Genomic DNA, 21470 nt, shown 5'->3' with positions numbered 1-21470 from the left:
GGCTAGGAATTGATGTTTCAATGGAGAGACAACAGATGAGTAGGAGCTGGCTAGAACAAGGGCAGTGCGTATGTGTGTGTGTGTATGTGTGTGTGTGTGTTTGGGGGGGAGGGTTGTTGCTGGCAGGGGGACCAGCCTGTGCAAGGCTTGGAGGCAACATAAGGGAGCATGGCATACTGGAGAGACTGAAATGTGTTCCAGTGTCTAGAACGGTGCTGTCCAATAGAATGCTCTGCAGTGATGGAGAAGTTCTGTATCTGTGCGGTCCAATATGGTAGCCACTAACCAACCACATGTGGCTACTGAGCATTCGAAACGTGGTTACTCTGACTGTAGAACAGAATGTTTAATTTCATTTTATTTTAACTGATTTAAATTCAGAGAGTCAGATGGTGGGACAGCGCAGGCCTAGAGTGCAACGTGTAAGACACGGTGGAGGTAAAGCAATGGAAAAGAGCATCTAGACTGCCCAGGGTTGCAGGGCATGGAGTTTGCATTTGATTCTAAGTCCCAAGGGAAGCCATCGTTTGGGGTGGCAGGTGGGGTTAAGTGGGGACTGGGGGTGATCTGGGTTTCATTTTCGAAAGATCCTTCCAGTTGCTGCACGGGGAATGGATTATGAGGGTGAGGGGTGGAGTTGGAGTGAAGCAGGGAGACCCGTTTGTAGGTGCCTCCAGTCTCCCAGGGGAGAGATGATAGTGGTTTCGACCGGACAGAGATGGAGACAATTTGGTAGGTTTGGGGCAGGGACTGGGTGTTAGGGAGCTCGGGAGAGGAAGGTGTCCCAGGGCTACTTGGAGGGCGACCGTGACTTCAAGCCCCAGTGCGGAATCCGTACCCAGCTGGGGGCAGGGAGTTCTCATCTCTGCAGTGCCTGGAGGCCTCCCTGCCCCCCCCTGCTGGTAGGTGCTGGAAGCGTCTTTCGCTAAGGGGTGTGGAGCTGACAGGGCCCCCTGCTAGGGGGGCAGGAGGAAAGCCCGAGAGAGGTGGGAAAATCCCCTCAGATTCCTAGTTAGTTGGTCGGGTGGCGTGCATTCCCAGAGTCATGTGCTGGGCTGGGTCTGTCCTCTCCCTGGGGTCCGTCCACATTAGCTCCGTCTGCCCTGGGACGGGTCAACCAGTTCCCAGCCTGAGAAGGCATGTGGTGGGGAAGGGGAGGAGGCAGAGGTCGGCACAGCGGGGCAAGGACCCCCCACTCCGTGCCAGCTCCCACCTGCGGCAAGGCCCCAGCACCCGAGGGTTGCCTCTGCTTGCCCCCCCCCCCCACCTGGGCCATCCCCGGCTAGACACAGTGGGGGTGGGGAGGCGGGGCGTGTCTCCCCGAGAGCAGGGTGTGGCCAGTGGTCCAGCCGGTCACTCGCGGATGGCCAGCCCGTCCTGACCCGGGAGACTTAACCCCACTCCCCACCATGCCTGCAGGCCGGGTGGGCTGAGGGTGCGCAACACCCCGAGACCGCAGCCCCTGGCGGAGCTCAGAGCAGGCTTGGGGAGGTTCTGCGGCTCCCGGCTGTCAACGCCCGCCGCCCTCCCTGCCTCACTTCCTCCCGCAGCCCCCGCCGCCCCGGAGGCACGGGATCCCGGCGGGTCCGCAGCCCCGGCCGCCACGCCCTGGCCTCGGCCCGCGGGGTAAGTCGGTGGGCGATCGGGGCACATTGGGGAGGGGGGAAGGTGCCTGGAACCTGACAGCGACCGATCGGGGCGGGGAAGCCGCAGTGGGGGGGTGGGGGGAGGCTGCCTGCTTCTCCAGCCCAAGTGAGGGTCTTCAAGGGGCTCCCGCCTCTACCTGGACTGCCAGACCCCTTCCTCCCTGCCTGGGGCGGGTAAGAGCTGCAGGACAGGCGGCAGGGGCCCGACAGGTAGCTGTTGCTGCTGAGGCTTGGGAACGGTGGGCTGGGGGGCAGCCGAGGAGGCAGATCGGGGGTCGGGGGGATGGTTAGGGACATAAGCCAGGCTAAACGGTGTGTGGCTTGGGAAGGACGCCCCATCTTTCTAGATAGATGGTGGGTCATGTTGAAGTAAAAAACCTAAAACAAACAAGTCTACATGTTGAGTCAGCTAGCCAGGTCCCCGCCTCTCTTGCTTCTGTGGGAAAATGCCCCCCAACCCCAGGTCCCTGAGGGCTGTGGGAGCCTGAAGCTGGACGGGGCCCAGCCCAAGCCCTGTCACCATCCAGCCTCTCATCTTCTCGCCCTTGTTTCTGCTCCCTGTCCCCTTCTCCCACCCTGCTGTCTCCCCACCCATAGCTGACTCTGTCTTCCTTCTTTCTGCTTCTACCCACTAGGGGGCTCCGAGGCCTTCCCCCTGCCCCCAACTGGGGCCCCACCCCTTGCCATGTGATGGAGGCTGTGGTTTCCATTCTCCCACCAAGAGGTGTCAGGGCCCAGAGCCCCACTTAGGGCCCGAGAGGTGGGACTGTCAGAGGGAGTTTGGGCAGCCAGCCAGGGGGCTCCCTCCCCACTCTGTAGCCCCCAGAGACCCTAAAGCACAGAGAGGTGGCATTCAATGCCCTCAGAGATGAGTCAGACTGAAAACACAGATGGGCCCTGAAAGACTTGGAGAACTGAAGAAGGACATCATGGTAGCGTGCTGTGGTTTTAGACCAGGCCCTGCCAACAGCTGACGACCTCAGGGAAGTCACTTCCCCTTTCTGAGCCTTAGTTGTCCTGGTAGCAAAACGAGAGGTCTGAGAGACCAGCGGTTTTCCAACCGCCTCCCCCAGAATGCTCCCGTCCTGTGGCAAGAGGTTCGATGACCCGCCTCTGGTGCCTACAGCCGCACTCTTATCTGTTGCGAAGATTGGCCACTGGGCAAGATGTTATGTAGAGAAATGCTGTGTTTGTGCTGTGACCCCAAACGTTTGTTTCCCCGGACCAGGGGCTGTGGCCTCTCAGATATCAGAGGGAGGGAAAGTCAGGGACAGTCTCAACCCTTCCCGTGGGACTACGTCAGTAGGCAGACCCACTGGGTCCCTGTTCTTCCCCATTCCATCCTCACACCGGAAACCTCCCTCCCTCTCCTCACCCTGGCCTTTCTCCCCCTCCCGACGGTCTGACTCGGTGGGTGGGTCTACTTGTACTCAGCTTCTATCTAAACTTCTCTCTCTCTCTCTCTTTTTTTAATGTTTATTCTTTTTTTTTTTTTTTGAGAGAGAGAGAGAGAGAGAAAGAGAGCAAGCACGAGTTGGGAAGGGGCAGAGAGAGAGGGAGACAGAGGATCCCAAGCAGGTTCCACACTGTCAGCACAGAACCTGATGTGGGGCTCGAACTCACGAACTGTGAGACCATGACCTGAACTGAAATCAAGAGTCGGCTGCTTAACTGACTGAGCCACCCAAGTGCCCCCTAAACTTCTCTTTTGCAGGCCCCAGCCAGACCTCTTACCCCAACCCAGGACTGGGAAGAAGGAGGGAAGGAGGAGCCTCTGACAACTCGGTCTCCACTGAGGTTTGAGCCAGACAGAGCAGCCTCCTCCCCTTAGGATGGCCTCGCCCTCCAGCTCTCCCACTTTCAGGCTCCAGACGTCAGACGGAGGCCAAGAAGATGGCACTGAGGCAGACAAAGGAAAGCTGGGCCTTGGGGACGGGCCGCCCCCCATGGAGTCACCATTCCAGAGCGAAGACCGGAACTGCCCCCCTCAGATCAAAGTGAACCTCAACTACCGCAAAGGAACAGGTGTCAGGTGAGGCAGCAAATGGGGGTGGGGCCCAGGGGAGCACCCTGAGTCAGACTTGATGGCCAGGGGTGGAGGGAGGTCCTCAGTCTGGCTGTGATGGCTCCTGGGCCTGACAGGCATAACCCTGCTCTGCTCTCTGGGGTTGATCCCTCTGGAACCTTCCTCATTCCTGGCCTTCTGCCTTCTGAGGTCCTGTTCTTCTTCACAGGGACATGCTCTTCCGTCTGGAAGTACTCAACAGACCCTTGCAACCCCTTGTGTGTGCCCTGACCCTTGTGCGTCACAGTCCCTGCGGGGATGCTAGCGTGATCCACATTCCGGTCCAAGTTGAGTTGAGAGTCAGGGACATCTGGCAGTGTCCTGGGTGCTCCTGGGTTCTGCTCTTCTGCTCGAGGGCTGGACCTGTTGCCCAGGGGACTCTGGGGGGCTTCTGCTAGGAGTCTGCTTCACTTTGAGCCTCCTGTGATCAGTACCAGTTCAGACAGTGCGAGCCCACTTTTGCCGGGGGTATATGACTTCCCAGCTTTTGGGTGCGTGGGGGGCTCGCCTGGCATCCCCCCTCAGCGTGAGGTCTGATGTGCGAGGCTGGAGAATCCTCGTGGGCGAGGCGGGACTCTGCCAGGAAAGCCCCTTCCTCTCTCCTCGTGTCTGAGACGTGGCACCAGCCTTGGCTCCCAGCCCAGAGCCCCTGTGTCGTTTGCGTCGGAAGGCCTCGGTCAGATTCAGAGCCGGGCAGGGGAGGCTGCGAGCGAGGCTTCTGGGAGCTGAGTAGTCCCCCTGGCAGGCAGAATAGGTCCCTCGATGCCCCTCAGTGCCTCAGTCTGTGCTCTTGTTGGGTTTCCCCGCTCCAAGACTGTGATGCCACCCAGTGACGGGAAGTATTTTGTCCAAATGGCCCCTTCCTCCGGCCAGACTGCCCATAGGGCTCCCCAGTCAGCCACAGAGTCCTCTCGGGCATGTCGCGGCCACGTGGTCTGCTAGGCAGATGATGGTATGTCTGGCCAGGCCAGGCAGACGCGCGACTAACTGGTGTGGGGGAGGCAGGGCCTGGCTCTATCAGTCACACAGCCACAGCTTAACACATGACTGAGCCCAACAGTCCCCTGCTCATTAGAGAGTCACTAACCCTTCCTTGGTGAAGCTGCGACCTGAGGGTCCCCAGAGCTTCCAATGGTCTCCCACCTCTTTTTGTCCCTTTATATCCACTGGTGACGGTTCCAGAAGCCCCAGGGGCAGGCTGGCCTCTGTAAATAGCGTCAGGCCCAGGAGGGGAACCCCACACTCCTTCCCCTCCCTCCCCTGTCACCAGAAACTGCTAGATGCTGAGGGGCTGCCAGACCTCTTCTGGGGCCTTTCCCAGAAGTGTGGTTTCTCGGTAAAACTCTGGTGAGCATCTGATAGGTTTCAGCGCTAGGCCCCTGTGTCTCTGAGAAACTTCTGTCTGCCCAGCCTAGAATTTTTCTGGGGGTTAGGAGTCAGGGTCTGGAGTTAGACGACTTCCCCCAGGTGAGCCCCAGTCCTGCGCATGTGGCTTTGGGCGAGTTACTTTACCTCTTTGGAGGTAATGGAGAAAATAGAGATTGCTGACCCCAAGGGCTGAAGTGAGGGTTAAAGGTGCAACCACACCGTTATCAGTCTCGAGATGGTTTCTGAGAGGATCGGGGGTTCTCTTATTTATTTATTTAACTTTTTTGGGGTTTATTTATTTATTTTGAGAGAGAGAAAGTGTGTGAGCAGGGGAGGGGCAGAGAGAGAGGGAGAGAGAGGGAATCCAAGCAAGCTCTGCTGCAGAGCCTGACTCGAACTCACCAACCTATGAAATCATGACCTGAACCGTGAAATCAAGTGTTGACACTTAACCGACTGAGCCTCCCAGGCGCCCCTAGAGCTGGTTTCTGAGAGGATGAGGCCTTTTCTTGATTCTTTTGTCTAGGCCAGCAGGGCATACAGCCCCTAACAGTCTGTGGGTACCTCCTGTGGTCCCATCCCCACCTGGACTCCCGCTCAAGAGCATGACAGGTTCCTGTGCTGAAATCCTCTCTGGGATAATGAGCCTGTTGTAAGACCATCGAGCCACCTGGCAAATGATAAGCGCCTGATGCGGAAAAAAATCTGGAGTCGTGGGGATGCTGGGGACTAGTGCCCTGGACAGGCCCTCTTCCACCTGCTAGGACTCTGGGCACTTGGGGTCTCCTTGGTGTGCGCTGGGCAGAGGCCCTCAGAAGGGCTCCCAGAGGGCTCTCGGGCCTGCAGGGTGCCCAGTGCTCACAGGATGCCCTGGAAGGACTCCCTGGGATGGGGGGCATTCGGGGTGGGGGGAAGCATGGTTCTTCCACAGCATCAGACACAAGTCACATCCCCACAGCCAGCCAGACCCAAACCGCTTTGACCGTGACCGGCTCTTCAGCGTGGTGGCCCGGGGCGTCCCCGAGGATCTGGCTGGGTTAGCAGAGTACCTGTCCCGGACCAGCAAGTACCTCACCGACTCAGAGTACACAGGTAGGCCTGCCCTGTGCTGAGACTCGGCTGACTGGTTGGCCTTGACTGTGGTCAGGAGCCAAGAGGTGACTGTTCTTAGCAGCCCTCCTGCCTAAATGGCTGCAGGGAGGCCCTGCCGACAGAGCTGAGGGCAGCTCATTGAGGTCACGGCTGTGCCTCCTGCTCCCTCCCCTCCCCCTGGCTCCTGGCCAACCTCCGCCATCTTCAGCCCACCTTGGTGGCCAAATGGATACTCACTGGTTCACAGTGCATCTTTTGTCTTTTTTCTTTTCCTTTTTTCTTTTCTTTCCTTTCCTTTCCTTTTTTCTTTTCTTCTTTTCTTTTCCTTTCATCTTAAAATAACAGTGTCATTATTTTTGCCCCAAATCTAAACATCTTTATGGTTTGGCCTGATTAGAAAATCAGCCCCAATGTCAGAAAAGTAACATTTGTGCATTCCAGAAGATTCTGACCATAATGAAATGTATAAGGTGAGGTTAAAAACGTTACGACATCCTGGATCCCTGTTCATGACTTGGGATATATCTTTTCAAACCATTTAAATCTATCAGGTATAGGGGCGCCTGGGTGGCTCAGTCGGTTGAGCGTCCCACTTCAGCTCAGGTCACGATCTCACGGTTCGTGAGTTCGAGCCCCACGTCAGGCTCTGGGCTGACCACTCACAGCCTGGAGCCTTCTTCCGATTCTGTGTCTCCCTCTCTCTCTGCCCCTCCCCCATTCATGCTCTGTCTCTCTCTGTCTCAAAAATAAATAAACATTAAAAAATTAAAAAAAAAATCTATCAGGTATATATTTACGTAAGGGGTCGGGCCATATATACCCATTTGTGACAACTTACACTTGAGTGCATAGACTTCTAACCCGGTCACTTTAACAGCTGCAGAGCTTTTCTGTTGTGTACATTTACCAGGATTTAGTTAACTATTCCTCAACGGTGGCCATTTAGGTTGGTTGTCGTTTTTGACCTCAACGTACTGGGTGCCAGGCCCTCTGTGTGCCAAGAATTTTGTATGTGATTCCGTTTGACCCTTATAACAGCCCTGCAACATTCCCATTTTACAGTCAGGAACACCGAGGTCAAGAGAGGCCAAGTGACTTGCCTAAGGAGAGAGCTATCAAATGATGGAGCCGTTTAACGAATATTGCTCCGGGTGTTCTATAGACAACGTTGCGCATAGGACAAATTACGTCCTAGAAACCTATTTTCTAGGGCAGAAATTGTAGCCATACCTGTTGGTAGTTTAATACCTGTTGGTTGGAGCCTTAATACCCTATCGCATGGCTGTGTTTCCACCGGTCGTGTGTGACAATCTTTTTTTATCCTCCCAAGGGGTGCTTTGGGGCTGGTGGGCAGCCCGGCCACTCCAGGTCTGAGCACCCTGGTGCCCCTTCCCCTCCCCTTCTCCCACAGAGGGCTCCACGGGTAAGACGTGCCTGATGAAGGCCGTGTTGAACCTTCGGGATGGGGCCAACGCCTGCATCCTGCCGTTGCTGCAGATTGACCGGGACTCTGGCAATCCCCAGCCCCTGGTCAACGCCCAGTGCACGGATGAGTACTACCGAGGCCACAGTGCCCTGCATATTGCCATCGAGAAGAGGAGCCTGCAGTGTGTGAAGCTCTTGGTGGAGAATGGGGCCAATGTGCATGCCCGGGCCTGTGGCCACTTCTTCCAGAAGAAGAGCCAAGGGACTTGCTTCTACTTCGGTGAGGAGCCTTTCTTGGGTAAACTGAGGTGCAGAGGGGACGAGGTCGCACGGTAAATGTGTGGCAGAGCTGACCCTTAAACTCAGATCTGTCTGACCCCCAAGGGCTCGTGCTTCTAGTCACCGGGCTGCCTGCGAAAGCAGTTTGTCTTAGGAGATGTTTTAGCCTTGTCTGGCCAAGGAAGCTCGTCACACATCCGCTCCCAGACCAGGACAGGGGAATGGGCTGGCGGAACCGGTGTGGGGGAAAGTCTAAAGGGGTGTCGATGCCAGGTGGCAGTGGAGCTGGGCTCTGGTGAAGAAAAGAGAAGGAGGCAAGGAGATGGGAACCTTGGTTGGCTGACCTCTGTTCTGAGCCTTTAGATAGTAAAAAAGCTTCGGTCACCTCTCCCTGGGGTCAAGAGCTGGACAGAAATGACTTTACCAGGGCTCATAGGAAAAGGCACAGCCGCCCTAAATGGGGCTTGGGACCCTCTTCCCTCTCAGCACAGGCCCGGGCGGACCTGGGGTCCCGAGGCCTGACTCTCTTAAAGGGGGCCCGGCGTTCTGTCCTGGGGATGTGAGGCGTAGTCAGGTGGAAGCTGGGAGGCCTGAGGCTCAAGCTGTCCCTCTTGACCCCCAGGCGAGCTGCCCCTCTCTCTGGCCGCGTGCACCAAGCAGTGGGATGTGGTGACCTACCTCCTGGAGAACCGGCATCAGCCTGCCAGCCTGCAGGCGGCCGACTCACTGGGCAACACTGCCCTGCACGCCTTGGTGATGATCGCAGATAACTCGGCCGAGAACAGTGCGCTGGTGATCCGCATGTACGATGGGCTTCTCCGAGCCGGCGCCCGCCTCTGCCCCACAGTGCAGCTCGAAGACATCCCCAACCTGCAGGGCCTCACGCCCCTGAAGCTGGCCGCCAAGGAGGGCAAAATCGAGGTGAGTGCCTGGCCCCCACCTTTCCAGGAAGCAACAGGACCCCCTTTGATTTTTCTGCAGAAAGAGCCTGGGGCAACATTCTAGATCATTGGTCTCTCTGCCTTTTTTTTTTTTTAAGCTTATTTATTTTGAAAGAGAGAGAGAGAGAGAGAGAGAGAGAGAGAGAGAGAGAGAGAGAATCTTAAGCAGTCTCCATGCTCAGCATGGAGCCCAACTTGGAGCTGATTCCATGACCCTGGGATCATGACCTGAGCTGAATTCAAGAGTCGGCTGCTCAACCAACTGAGCCACTTAAGCACCCCCACCCCCGTTTTTTTAAAGTAATCTTTACACCCAAGTTGGGGCTTGAACTCATAATCCCGAGAGCACGAGTCACATGCTCCACCGACTGAGCCAGCCAGGCACCCCAAAACAAACTGCTTCTTTAAAATTTTTTTTTTCAACGTTTTTTATTTATTTTTGGGACAGAGAGAGACAGAGCATGAACAGGGGAGGGGCCGAGAGAGAGAGAGAGAGAGACACAGAATCGGAAACAGGCTCCAGGCTCCGAGCCATCAGCCCAGAGCCTGACGCGGGGCTCGAACCCACGGACCGCGAGATCGTGACCTGGCTGAAGTCGGACACTTAACCGACTGCACCACCCAGGCGCCCCAAAACAAACTGCTTCTTAACCTGTTCGAGTTAGGGATGCTTTCTAGTCTGGTGGAAGCTCTGAGCTCTGACCACAGAAGGGTACACACCTGTGTAGCCGGGAACCTCTGGTCTCGAGGGGCCTCAAGGACCTCTGGGCTGGGGTCCCTCTGCCATGTAGGGGCTCCAAGGAAGAGACCTCAGGGCAGAAGTGGGGAAGGAAGAGCCAGGTTCACTGGCAGGTCTGAACATATGTGAGCCGATGAGAATATTTACACTGTGGCTGAGCATGTGAGGGTGTGTGAGAAGAGTTTATACACACAAGGATCTGTGTGTACGGGCTGTGTGCGTGTATCTGTTTTTTTTTTTATTTTTAATTAAAAAAATTTTTTTATATTTTTCTAGCATTTATTTATTTTTGAGAGATAGAGCAAGATAGAGCACAACCTGGGGAGGGGCAGAGAGAGAGGGGGACACAGAATCTGAAGCAGGCTCCAGGCTCTGAGCTGTCAGCACAGAGCCCGATGCAGGGCTCGAACCCACAGACCGTGAGATCATGACCTGAGCTGAAGTCAGATGCTTAACTGAATGAGTCACCCAAGTGTTCCTAAAAATTTTTTCTTAGTGTTTATTTATTTTTGAGAGAAAGAGAGAGAGACAGAGCATGAGCTGGGGAGGGGCAGAAAGAGAGGGAGACATAAAATCCAAAGCAGGCTCCAGGCTCCAAACTGTCAGCACAGAGCCTGATGCCGGGCTTGAACCCACAAACCACAAGACTATGACCTAAGCCGTAGTCAGCCACTTAACTGACTGAGCCACTCAGGCTCCCCTAAGTTTATTTATTTTGAGAGAGAGAGTGCACAAGCAGAGTAGGGACAGAGAGAGAGGGGAGAGAGAGAATCCCAAGCAGGCTATACACTGTCAGTGCAGAGCCCAATGCAGGGCTCGAACTCACGAACCATGAGATCATGACCTGAGCTGAAACCAAGAGCCGGAAGTTTACCCGACTGAGCCACTCAGGCACCCCTGCGGGTGTCTGCTTGTAGCTTTGTAGATGGTGGGCAGGTCTGCAGGGTACCGACTAGCTCCCAGCCTCCTGGTCAGTGCTGGGAGGTGGCCACGCAGGCCAAGATCACTTGCCTCACCCTGCAGATTTTCAGACACATCCTGCAGCGGGAGTTCTCAGGGCCGTGCCAGCCACTTTCCCGGAAGTTTACCGAGTGGTGCTATGGGCCTGTCCGGGTGTCGCTGTATGACCTGGCCTCTGTGGACAGCTGGGAGGAGAACTCAGTGCTGGAGATCATCGCCTTTCATTGCAGAAGCCCGGTGAGCCCACTGGGACCCGGGGAGGGGTGCAAAGGGGGCCTGGCAGAGCTCCATACTTCAGGGCTGCCTCCTGGACGTGCCCTGTGGCTGTGCCAGTGGGGATGTGGCTGCACGCCCCGACCTCAGCCTCTGGGCCCATGCTCATTCCACACACCGGTCCCACGCCCATGGGGAGCATGCGGGGGTCCCGGTGGCCACCTGCTCTGGACTGGAGGATGAGGCGCTCTGCCAGCCCATAGCCACGAGGGTGGGGTAGAGGCCGGTGGGGCGGGGTCATTTGGGGCTCCCCCCCCCATTTCCCTCAGCCCTCGTGTTGAGCCTGACATGAGCAGACCCCTGTATGTACCAGCTCTCACACTCCCACCCCAGCACCGACACCGGATGGTGGTTTTGGAGCCGCTGAACAAACTGCTACAGGCGAAATGGGATCTGCTAATCCCCAGATTCTTCTTCAACTTCCTGTGTTACTTGATGTACATGTTCCTCTTCACTGCTGTTGCCTACCACCAGCCCGCCCTGGAGAAGGTACAGCAGGTGGGGGGTGGGGGGGGAGGGGATGGGGCGCATGCTGGGGAGGGAGGCCCCCTGGGACCAGCCTCGGAAGAAGATAGGGCAGGGATTGCCAACCCCCACCTGCACCTGATAACACTGTGACACACCCGAGCTCTCGCGCAGCTAGTGGGTACCGAAGCCAGCAACACGGAGATGATAAGCACGCTGCTAATACGGGCTGGGTGCTCACCATAGGTGACAAAGTATTTCCAGGGAGTGACATGTGTTAGCTTATTTAATTAATGCTTAGAGCAGCCCTCTGAGAACGATGAACTGTTAGCATCCCCGGTTTACAGTTGACGGGAGGGACGCACAGAGAGGTTAAGTGACTTATCCAGGCTCACGCAGGCTGTCAGTGGGGGAGATGGGATCTGAACCCACCGTCATAACCACTATACAGCGTGCCTCTACAACAGGCTAGAATCTGGGGGTCGGGGGGGCCTGCCCGGGAGCCCACGTTCCCTGTGCTGCCCTGTGTGGCCTCTCCAACAGCTCATGCTCAGAATGGGCCCTCAGCGAGGAGCGTCACTGTTGGGAGGGGACTCGGGTCCCAGGTCCTACCAGAGTGTCTCTTTCGCAGGCCTTCCTCTCCCTGAAAGTGACGACTGGAGGCTCCATGCTGCTGCTGGGCCACATCCTGATCCTGCTTGGGGGTGTCTACCTCCTCGTGGGCCAGGTGAGGGCTCCTCCCATCCCCCCTCCGCACCCCATGACCCCAGCACTCCGTGTGGCTCCCAGAAACAAACTAGAATTCCCCTAGGAGGAGACTTAGACTGAGTTAACCACAATCCCTTCATTTCCGGGGAACTGTCCCGTCACTACCAGCCTCGGGCAGCTGAGGGCCTTGGGTTCTGGGGCCAGTATCTCCCTGCTGTGCTTTCTGGGGTTTCTGAGGGGCGGCAAATGACTCCCATGATTCCTCGCCACGCCAGCTCTGCTCCCTGGAAAGTGGAGCTGGAAGCCCCCACCCCCAGGTCCCTCGGCCGGGCTGGGACATTCCTCCTGGGGGTGGCGGGGAGCACAGACAGGCTGGGGCAGGTGCGCTCAGCCCGACTCCCCCGGTGGCTCCTTTTCAGGTGAGAGTGCAGGAGACAGGCTGGACACTGTGCCATGGAGCCTGTCTCAGAGTGGGTGGGACTTTGGTACCAGATCCAGGTTGGCTGGAGTACAGGAGGGTCCCCGTGGGGCCGGGGTGAGGAGAGGCAAAGGAGCTCTTCCCCTAGGCCTGAGTAGTGAGTGAGTTCTTCGCCTGGGTCCACAGGGAGCGAGGAGGCGCCTGGCATTGTCCGGGCGTCTGTGGGTGGCCGCACTTTTTGGAAACAGGCTTCACAGCTTTCTCAGCTAGCATGAGCCCCCGTCCCCACCCCGCAAAAGTCCAAGATGCTGTTTGAGCCTGTGAGGTGGTCCCGGCCAGACTTCCACAAAGCCAGGCCGGCAGGCAGGGGACGCAGTGGGGAGCCCAGCAGGGCTGCTCTGTGGCCTGGACAGCAAATTTCCGCCCCACCCCCTGCTCCTCTCCTTCCCCCCTCCTCCCCCCCCCCACCTCCTCCCCCCACAGCTGTGGTACTTCTGGAGACGCCGTCTGTTCATCTGGATCTCGTTCCTGGACAGCTACTTTGAAATCCTCTTGTACGTGGGGCCTCACTCCCTTCCCCTGTCTCAGCCCCGGGGAGCGGCTGGTGTGGCATCAGGCGCCAGGCCGGCTGGAGAGGCGAGGACAGGAGCCGGGGAGCGCCAGGGGCCTGGACCAAAGTGCAGGCTGTCTGGCCTGGGGCTCCTTGTGCTCGTCATAGTTACGTGCCCTGAGCGCTACGTGCCAGCGGAGCCTGAACTCTTTACATGTTGTGGCTCACTGAATCTGCACAAATGCCCCATGAGTCAGGTGCTGTTCCTAGTACCCCCGTTTTACAGGGGAGGGACCTGAGGCCCACAGGGATTAAATGACCCCTGATTGGGTCCAGTCCCAGGCAGATGGAGGACTTCTCATCCATCTAGATGGATGGATGGTGGGAGAGGCAGGGGTGGTCGGTGCCGGCCAGTGGGGGCAAGTGGGGGCGGAGGGAGCTCGCCAGGTGGCCTGCAAGCTGACCTGAACTCTGTTCCCACGCAGCCTGATTCAGGCCCTGCTCACGGTGGTGTCCCAGGTGCTGCGTTTCCTGGCCGTCGAGTGGTACCTGCCCCTGCTGGTGTCCTCGCTGGTGCTGGGCTGGCTGAACCTGCTTTACTACACACGTGGCTTGCAACACACGGGCATCTACAGTGTCATGATCCAGAAGGTGAGAGACGGGGCGCGGTGACCAGGCAAAGCTGGACACCGTGCCGACGGGACCCTCTTGGCCTCAGCAGGCAGGCGCCCTCCTCCTGGGCAGAGGAGAACACGAGCATGTCTGCCTGTGCATCACAAACCCAAGTTCAAGCACGAGCACGAGTACCAGCGTGCACACACCTGCCCTCAGCGGTCTGCGCTCTGCATGGGTTTGAGCAAACACAAGGATATCTGTATGTTTGCTAGTGCATCCTTGCACACCGAAGGAGCAGAGACGATGCACATGAGCTCATCTATGTGCCTGTGTCCTGGGACACCTGGGCATATGGATGTGTCTGCGTTCATTTATTTATTCAACAAAAGTTGAGGTGTGGGCCAGGTCCCGTTCTAAGTGTTGGAATACGCTCCTTTGTTTGCTAACAAAACAGACAAGTCCTCAACCCTCCTGCATCTGACATTCTGGTAAGGGAAATGGAAACACTAAGAGGAATAGATGAGAACATTACAGGTGGCTGAATGCTATGGAGGAAATACATAGGCCGGTGCCTTGGGGAATGACGTGGGGCAGCGGGTGCTTTAGATGGGATGGTCTGGGAGACCTCTCTGAAGAGGTGATGGATGAGACCAGAAAAATGACTTAGCCAGCGCAGACTCAGAGAAGCAGCATCGGAGGCAAAGGCCAGGAGCCAGAACAAGCTTGGAGCACTTGGGACAGAGCAAGGAGGCTGGGCAGAGTGAGTGGAGGGAAGAAGTTGGGGATTTGTTGTCCATGGGGAGGGGTCTGGAAGCCCCAGAGGTTTAAAAAAATGTTTTTAATTGTGGCAAAATATACATTACAAAATGTACTATCTTAATAATTTATTTTTATTTTTGAGAGTGCACATGCATGAGCACAAGTGGGGGAGGGGCAGAGAAGAGGGAGAGAGAGAATCTCAAGCAGTTCCCACACTCAGCACGGACCCCGATGCTGGGCTCGATCTCACCAACCACGAGATCATGACCTGAGCCAAAACCAAGAGTCGGAGGCTTAAGCGACTGAGCCACCCAGCCTCCCCCATCTTAATCATTTTTAAGTGACATTTAGTGATATTAAATACCCTCATAATATTATCCTACCTTTAGGGGACAGTATTAAGTATCATCCATCTACAGAGTTGAAACTCTGTCCCCCTATTCAACATGAACTCCCCACTCCCCTCCCTGAGCCCCTAGCAACATCATTCTTTTTTTCTTTTTTTTAATGCTTATTCATTTTTTGACAGAGAGAGAGAGAGAGAGAGTCAGAGCATGATTGGGGGAGGGGCAGAGAGAGAAGGAGACAGAATCCAAAGCAGGCTCCAGGCTCCAAGCTGTCAGCACAGAGCCCACAAACAAGTCGGATGCTTAACCAACTGAGCCACCCAGGCGCCCCAACACCATTCTTCCTTCTGTCCCTATGAATTTGACTCCTCTAGGTAGCTCATAGAAGTGGGATCCTACAGTTTGTGTCCTCTTAGGACTGGCTAGGCTCAGTCAGCACAGTGTCCTCCCGTTTCATCCATGTTGTAGCGCGTCTCAGAATCTCATTCCTTTTTAAGGCGGAGTAACATTTCACCGTGTGTATATACCCCATTTTGTTTATCCCTTTACGCATCAATGGATGCTTGCGTTGGTTGAACAGGGGAGTGCAAGTACCTGTTTGGGTCTCTGCTTTCAGTTCTTTTGGGTCTATTGCCCAGACGTGGAATTTCTGGATCACAGGGTAATTCTGTGCTTCATGTTTTCACCCTGGATGGTTGTAAGCAAGAAAGTGATGTTAAAAGACCGGTCTGTTCGGTGTGGGATGCACAGATTTGTGTGTGTGTGTGTGTGTGTGTGTGTGCATGGTGTGTACAGGGGAACCCATGCTCAGGGCGGAGGCAGGGGTTGTAGGTCATGCCCGATGGGCCGGCCACCCACTCCGGCTCCTGGGTGTGTGTGTTCTAGGTCATCCTGCGGGACCTACTCCGCTTCCTGCTGGTCTACTTAGTCTTCCTTTTCGGCTTCGCTGTAGGTAAGGACTCCCCCCTCTGGCCCCTGCCTCTCCCTTGCCCACTCTGTACACCCTCGAGGCTGCCCCCTGGTCTCCCCAGGCTGAGGATCCCCCTTTCTCCCTCCTGCAGCCCTGGTGAGCTTGAGCCGGGAAGCCCTGGACTCCGGGGTCCCCACGGGCCCCAATGTCACGGAGGCAGCACAGCCTGGGGTGGGACGGGAGGACGAGGGGGGCAGCTCGTCCCCATACGGTGGCATCCTGGACGCCTCCTTGGAGCTCTTCAAGTTCACCATCGGCATGGGGGAGCTGGCCTTCCAAGACCAGCTGCGTTTCCGCGGCGTTGTGCTGTTGCTGCTGCTGGCATACGTGCTGCTCACCTACATCCTGCTGCTTAACATGCTCATTGCCCTCATGAGCGAGACCGTCAACAGTGTCGCCACCGACAGCTGGAGCATCTGGAAGCTGCAGGTACTGCGGGGCGACGGTGGGGGGCTCCCCTCCCTTTCCCCAAGTTCTGGGCCCACACAGTGAGGAGTGTGCAGGACCCAGCTGAGCTGGGTCCCCTCATCCATTCCTTCCTTCCTAGGGCTGTTGTGGGGATTGAATGGGCTCATAGATCTAAAGCCCTGGGGACGGTGCCTGGCACGTAGTAGGTGCTGAAAGTGTTAACGGTTATCATTGTCAAGTATCTCTTGAGTGTCTACCACGAGCTAAGCTTAGTCCTCAGTTCTTCGGGGCGAAACACACAGCAGAGAACAAGATCGCGTCCTGGCCCTCATGCAGTTCCCGTCCTGTGTTTATCAAACAGTCAATGGGGTTGCTTTAGTGGGTGAGGCAGGCAGGATGTGCAATCCTGGGATTGGGGAGCAGAGGGCCCTGTAGCTGGGGGCTGATATGACATCTGCCTTCCATGGAAGAAGCAATAGCTACTTCTTGACTGGAGGGTTGAGGGTGGGCAGTTGGTGCTCAGAAAGCCTTGTCCCTAAGGTTGGACTCCCACCGATTCACTGCTGACCTTGGGCAAGCCCCCTATCTTCTCCGAGCCGTGCCCTCATGGGCAGAGTTCTGTGCCCCACCTAATTCACTTGTGTGCCGGTGGGCAGGCACACGTGTGGGTAGAGCAAATCAAATTCCGCACCTGCTGGTGTGGAATTCTGGAATCGGTGACAACGCAAGTAACCGCTGGGCGCTCACCACATGCTGACTTCCCAACACCCGTCCACCTGCAAGCGGGGAAACTGAGATTCAGAGGGGTTGGGGGCCTAACATCACACAGGTTGATTACCTGCTGGACATGGGAGCTGGATTCAAACCCACATGCTTAGCAGACTTTGGGTTCTACAAAGTGCTGTGGAGTACCCTCCTGGCTACCGTCTGATGTGTCCTTTGTCCCCAGAAAGCCATCTCTGTCCTGGAGATGGAGAATGGCTACTGGTGGTGCAGAAGGAAGAAGCGGCGGGCAGGCGTGAAGCTGGCCGTTGGCACCAGGCCAGATGGCAGCCCTGATGAGCGCTGGTGCTTCCGGTGAGTGAGGGAGGCAGGGGAGGGTGGCCTGGGGGCCTTGCTGACCCAGTGATCCCTGGAGACTGCACACCACGGGTCGGCCTGACTCTCGTAAAAGCCAGGGGACAGCCACCAGCAGTCAGGTCTGGTGGGAGAGGCAGGGCCCAGGAGCACCAGGGGACTCTGCCCTGGACAGGCGAGGTCAGGGATGCCAGTCTGCCATCCCAGCCGGTCCTGTCCCTTCCCTCCCCTGACCTGCTCCTTCCGGCCTGAAATGGGGCAACACTCAGGAGGCCAAGAAGCCAGAGGGGCCCTCAGGTTCCAGCACACTAGCCTTGCCCGGGCTGGTCTGCTCTGCCCTCCTAACTCCCCCAGCCCGACCACAGAGGCTACGACCCTTCCACAGAAAACAAAGTCTGCCGTGGGAGAGGGGAGGGTCTTGGGCATGCGGAGCGGCCACAAAAGGGCTCCAGAACCCAGGAACACAAAGACACACAGGATCTAAACTCTTCTCTGAGTATTCAGGGCAACCCAGGTGACTGTGAACGGCCTGAAGGGACAGATGCCCGTTTCCGCCAACGCAGACACGTGGCCCAGGGGGCAGTGGGGTGGTGGCCACCCGGACGGGGCCCAGGTGGGATGACGGGTGGCCCAGTGTCCAGCGAGAAGGGCGGAGAAACCCCATTCTCCTGACCGTCCCCGTGTCTACCTGGGCCCCGCGCCCGGGGCAAAGCAAGCTGCACAGGTGGCCTCCCAGAGCCTCAGGGCTGCTCTGTTGTCCTCAGGGTGGAGGAAGTGAACTGGGCTGCGTGGGAACAGACGCTGCCAACGGTGTGTGAGGAGCCAGCAGGGCCTGGCGTCCCTGGTGAGTAGCCATGGACCACAGCCCCTGCTCTGGAGAGAGAGATGTCCGTGTGTGTGTGTGTGTGTCTGTCTGCTCGGCCACACAGCCACGGACAGTCTGGGGCAGGACCACCTCCATGGCCACTTCCCAGTCCCCCTTAAAACCCTTCCCTCCTTTTCTCTCCAGCCCCACCTCCTCACCGGCCTGTTTTCAGGGGGTCAGCCGGGAGACACTCTGAGGACGTTTGCCTGCCCTCACCTCCCCGTGCCCTCCTCTTGGCCGGGTCCACTCAGCTGCACCCTTCCAGGCCTGGGCTGCGCCTGGGGGAACGAGTTAGAGAGCCCCCTCCCACCTATCCCACAGCTCAGGGGGCATCTCTCGGAGCCCCCACTGGCTCTGCCCCGTCTACAGGGCCAGCCTTGCTGATCCCCGGCTTTGCCCCCCTACCCAAGCCCCCAGCCCCCACCCCTCTGAGGAGAAGCCACTTCCTAGGCCTTTCCCCCCAGTCACGGCCTGCGTCCTGTCCGTTCAAGTGTGTGGAGGCCCCTCCTGTCTCCACCCTGCTGCCTGCCACCAAGACTGGCCTTGGCTCCTGCCTCTCATCTGGAGACCCGTTTCGAGGATTAGCTGTCTCCACAGCATGCCCTTTCTGGAATCTTCAGTAGCTCCCACTTGGGTCTGCGGTTGGCTCTCCTCTTTCTCGTTCTCTTTCCAGCAGACTCCACTTGTCTGTGACTGTGGCGCGCGACCCCTCCCCACAACGGCGCCTGCGTCACCTCTGACCCCTGGGTAGGGACACTCCTCCAGCCTCTGGTTTCCCAGGCTCCTGGGGCCCTGACCGTGGCCCTCACAAACTGATAGATTTCCTGCTTGCCCTCTTTGCGTGCCTCCCTTCCTCTGAGTCCTGCCACCCTATCACCTCGAGGCCGGGACTCTGAAAGTCACCTTGCCCTTCATCTTGCCCCAAGCATCCCATACCCACTGCCTGCTGGGACTTCCAACTGGACATCCCCAACAGGGACGGCCTTGGGTTGGCCCTTCCGGGTAATGCGTGTGCCAGCCCTGCCTCTCCTCACCTGGGCAGGAGGCCTGGACACCTGCTCAGTGTCCCTCTCAGCCTGGTGCTGAGTATTATCAGGACCTCTCAGGCAGCCACTCACTCCTCTGCCCCCAGCCCTCGTGTCTTCAGCTTCTGCACCACTGCAAGGCTCCGTCTGCACCCTCTCCTTTAGGCAAGTCTTCCTGCTCCAGGCTTAGCCCCCAGTGCAGTCAAAAACTACACAAGGCCCGCCCGGTACGCCTCCCACTGTCTGGAAGGCCTCACCCCCCAGGGGGAAGACACATCGCTGAAGTCCAGCCCGTTTCCCACACCTCTGTCCCTCCATGTGACAGCCAGTCCCCCCACACTGCTCCCTGTTCTCTCTGTCCAAGTGTCATTCCTGCCCCTTATGGGTGTCCAAATCTGCCTTGCTTACAGGTTGCGTCTCTCTTCTCTCCCCTGAGCTCCCTGGACACCTACTTCTCACTTCCCTCCGGTTCTTCTTCCCGCCAGGTGTTCCAGATTCTAACACAAAAGGCTGTCACCTCCAGGGACTTTAAGCTCCTGGGAGGAAGTCCCTGACAGGCACAAAGCAGGGGTTCAGGAAATGCCCGCAGGAGTGGGTACATAGGGAGAAGGGTTGCTGACGACTTTGGGATCACCTGCTGCACACAGAGCGTGTGGATGTGGTTTCATGGCTGTGGCCTCCTCCTGCTTCCCTGGCGCCTGCCTCCTGGGGACACAGCCCCAGGCCCAAGCCACAGGGCTCTTCATCCTTTTACAGGCACCGTGAAGAAGCCTGTCCTGGCCGTCCAACTGGAGGAGGACACCGCCTCAGAGGATGACCACCTGCCCCTCCAGCTCCTGGAGTCCTGCTGATGTCCTGCCCAGATGCAGGACAGAGCCAGGGAATCTCTCCAGCCCTACCTGCTGGCTCTGGGGCTCCAGGGAACTTTGCTGGCGAATACAAATAAATATTTTCTCATGACTAACTCTCCTGGAAGCATTATTTAAGCAGAGTTAATGGGCCCTCGGGCTGACTGACATCTGCATGTCTCTGTGAGCGTTTCTGTCTAGGACTGGGTTACTGTTGCCCTCAACCCAGGCACAGGAGACCCTCACCTGCTGGCCCCCAGCCTCGGGGCTGTCTTTTCCTGAGTGCCGTACCTGCTGTCGTGACAGATGTGTGGTGGGGGGACGCCGGCAACACAGCCACCTTTTGTCCTTTCCCACAGCTTCCAGCCACATCCAAGATCTCTCTCAAAGCCTTTGAGCTCCTTGGTTTCCTTCAGGCTCTGGATTATTGGTTTCCCTCCCTGCTGGGCTACCTGCTCAGTTCCTACCCCTCCAAGCTGTTCTGCAAGGCCGCCAGAGGGGACTTCCTAAGAGGGAAGAGAAACATGTTACCCATGTGCTCTGAAGGCTTAAAAGGCTCCCCCAGTGCCCACAGGACACCCTAGCTGGCATCCTCAGTCCTCCAGGGTTTTGCCCAAATATTTCCAGATACCTCTTCCCCTATACCCCTGCTGTCCTCCATGTCTTCCTTAGCACTTTTACTGTATTCTTCAGGTAGACTGATGGGCCTGTGTATTTGACCCCCCCCCACCCCCCACTTGGCTCTTGCCGGAAGCCCCCCACCCCACCCAAATCCTTAAGACCAGCTCACAGGTTGTCTCGCTATAGCTTTCCCAATTTTCTCCAGTCCAAATGAATTGCTCTTCCTTGGTGTCCTAAGTGTTTATAAAACGCGTACGAATTGAGTATTTTTTAAGTGGGGAAGACCTAAGGATGTGCAAATGCTGAAAGGAAAGCATTTGCGGAGAGGGAGAGGTTTACATTGCTGGTGAGATCGAAGAACAGGCACAGGAGAAAAGAGGATGGAAGCGGATCCAGATAAGACGTCTGCTTGCTCCTTAGGGGTCATTCTCAAGAGTGATGAGAGCTGTCAGCAAGAAGGGATTTTGAGAGACTCCGTGGATGTTTTGAAATAGCTGCGGGAAGAGAGCAAACTGGCAGCGCTTCCTAGAATCAGAAGCACTACTATTTGTGAATGCTTGCTGTTTCAGGTGTGATATCTCATGTGATCCTCAGAGTAACCTCTGCGGTGCCGGTATCTTCATGACCAGAGGAGCAACAGAAGCTCAGGGTGGCTGAGTGATTCGCACAAAACCACGCAGCTAACAAGCGCCTGGGGCCCCAACGCCTCGTGGCTAACGCGTTTCAGCCCCCACGCATGCGCCCTGGAGCACTCCTGGCACCGCGAGTCACATTATCCGGGGCCATGGAAGAGACCATGGGCTCTAAAGGAGGGGGGGTGGCCTGGGGTGGTGGGGCGGAATCTGCATCGTTAAATGGGCTGGAAGTTCCCGTGAGTCTTTGCCAGCATTACCCTCCCTCTTGTGAAGAATGGAATATTCCGACTCCTTAAAGGCAAGGCACGCAACTAAAGCGACCTTTCCCTTAGAGTCGCTATGGAGGTAAGCGGGTTTTGTAATTTAGCTTA

At 57.0% G+C, this 21470-nt stretch overlaps 1 protein-coding gene across 2 annotated transcripts; it reads left to right on the top strand.

The window, feature by feature from the left end:
• Positions 1–1336: 1336 nt before the first annotated feature.
• On the top strand, positions 1337–19959 carry TRPV2 (transient receptor potential cation channel subfamily V member 2). 2 transcript variants are annotated; one of them, XM_030294931.1, is made up of 15 exons: positions 1339–1626; positions 3361–3678; positions 6038–6171; positions 7583–7876; positions 8498–8796; positions 10579–10752; positions 11122–11277; positions 11885–11980; positions 12863–12933; positions 13415–13580; positions 15536–15602; positions 15712–16049; positions 16978–17105; positions 17870–17949; positions 19752–19959. In XM_030294931.1, exons 2-15 carry the CDS (start codon positions 3479–3481, stop codon positions 19844–19846), a joined length of 2298 nt encoding a protein of 765 aa, XP_030150791.1. In that variant the 5' UTR covers positions 1339–1626; positions 3361–3478; the 3' UTR covers positions 19847–19959. The 2 variants fall into 2 exon arrangements, 1 of the variants encoding a protein (XP_030150791.1); XR_003964541.1 differs by lacking the exons at positions 12863–12933; positions 17870–17949; positions 19752–19959 and having other exon boundaries at positions 1337–1626; positions 16978–17064.
• The last annotated feature ends 1511 nt before the right edge of the window (positions 19960–21470 follow it).

The sequence above is a fragment of the Lynx canadensis genome, chromosome E1 (assembly GCF_007474595.2).
Source record: "Lynx canadensis isolate LIC74 chromosome E1, mLynCan4.pri.v2, whole genome shotgun sequence".
Taxonomy (NCBI): domain Eukaryota; kingdom Metazoa; phylum Chordata; class Mammalia; order Carnivora; family Felidae; genus Lynx; species Lynx canadensis.
This window is presented reverse-complemented; position numbering and strand designations above follow the sequence as displayed.

Excerpts from the sequence above, each read along its gene's own strand:
- TRPV2 (XM_030294931.1), top strand. The coding sequence starts at position 3,479 with ATGGCCTCGCCCTCCAGCTCTCCCACTTTCAGGCTCCAGACGTCAGAC. Across the intron at positions 16,050-16,977 it reads GGAGCATCTGGAAGCTGCAG|AAAGCCATCTCTGTCCTGGA; the intron begins GTACTGCGGGGC and ends CTTTGTCCCCAG. Across the intron at positions 17,950-19,751 it reads AGCAGGGCCTGGCGTCCCTG|GCACCGTGAAGAAGCCTGTC; the intron begins GTGAGTAGCCAT and ends ATCCTTTTACAG.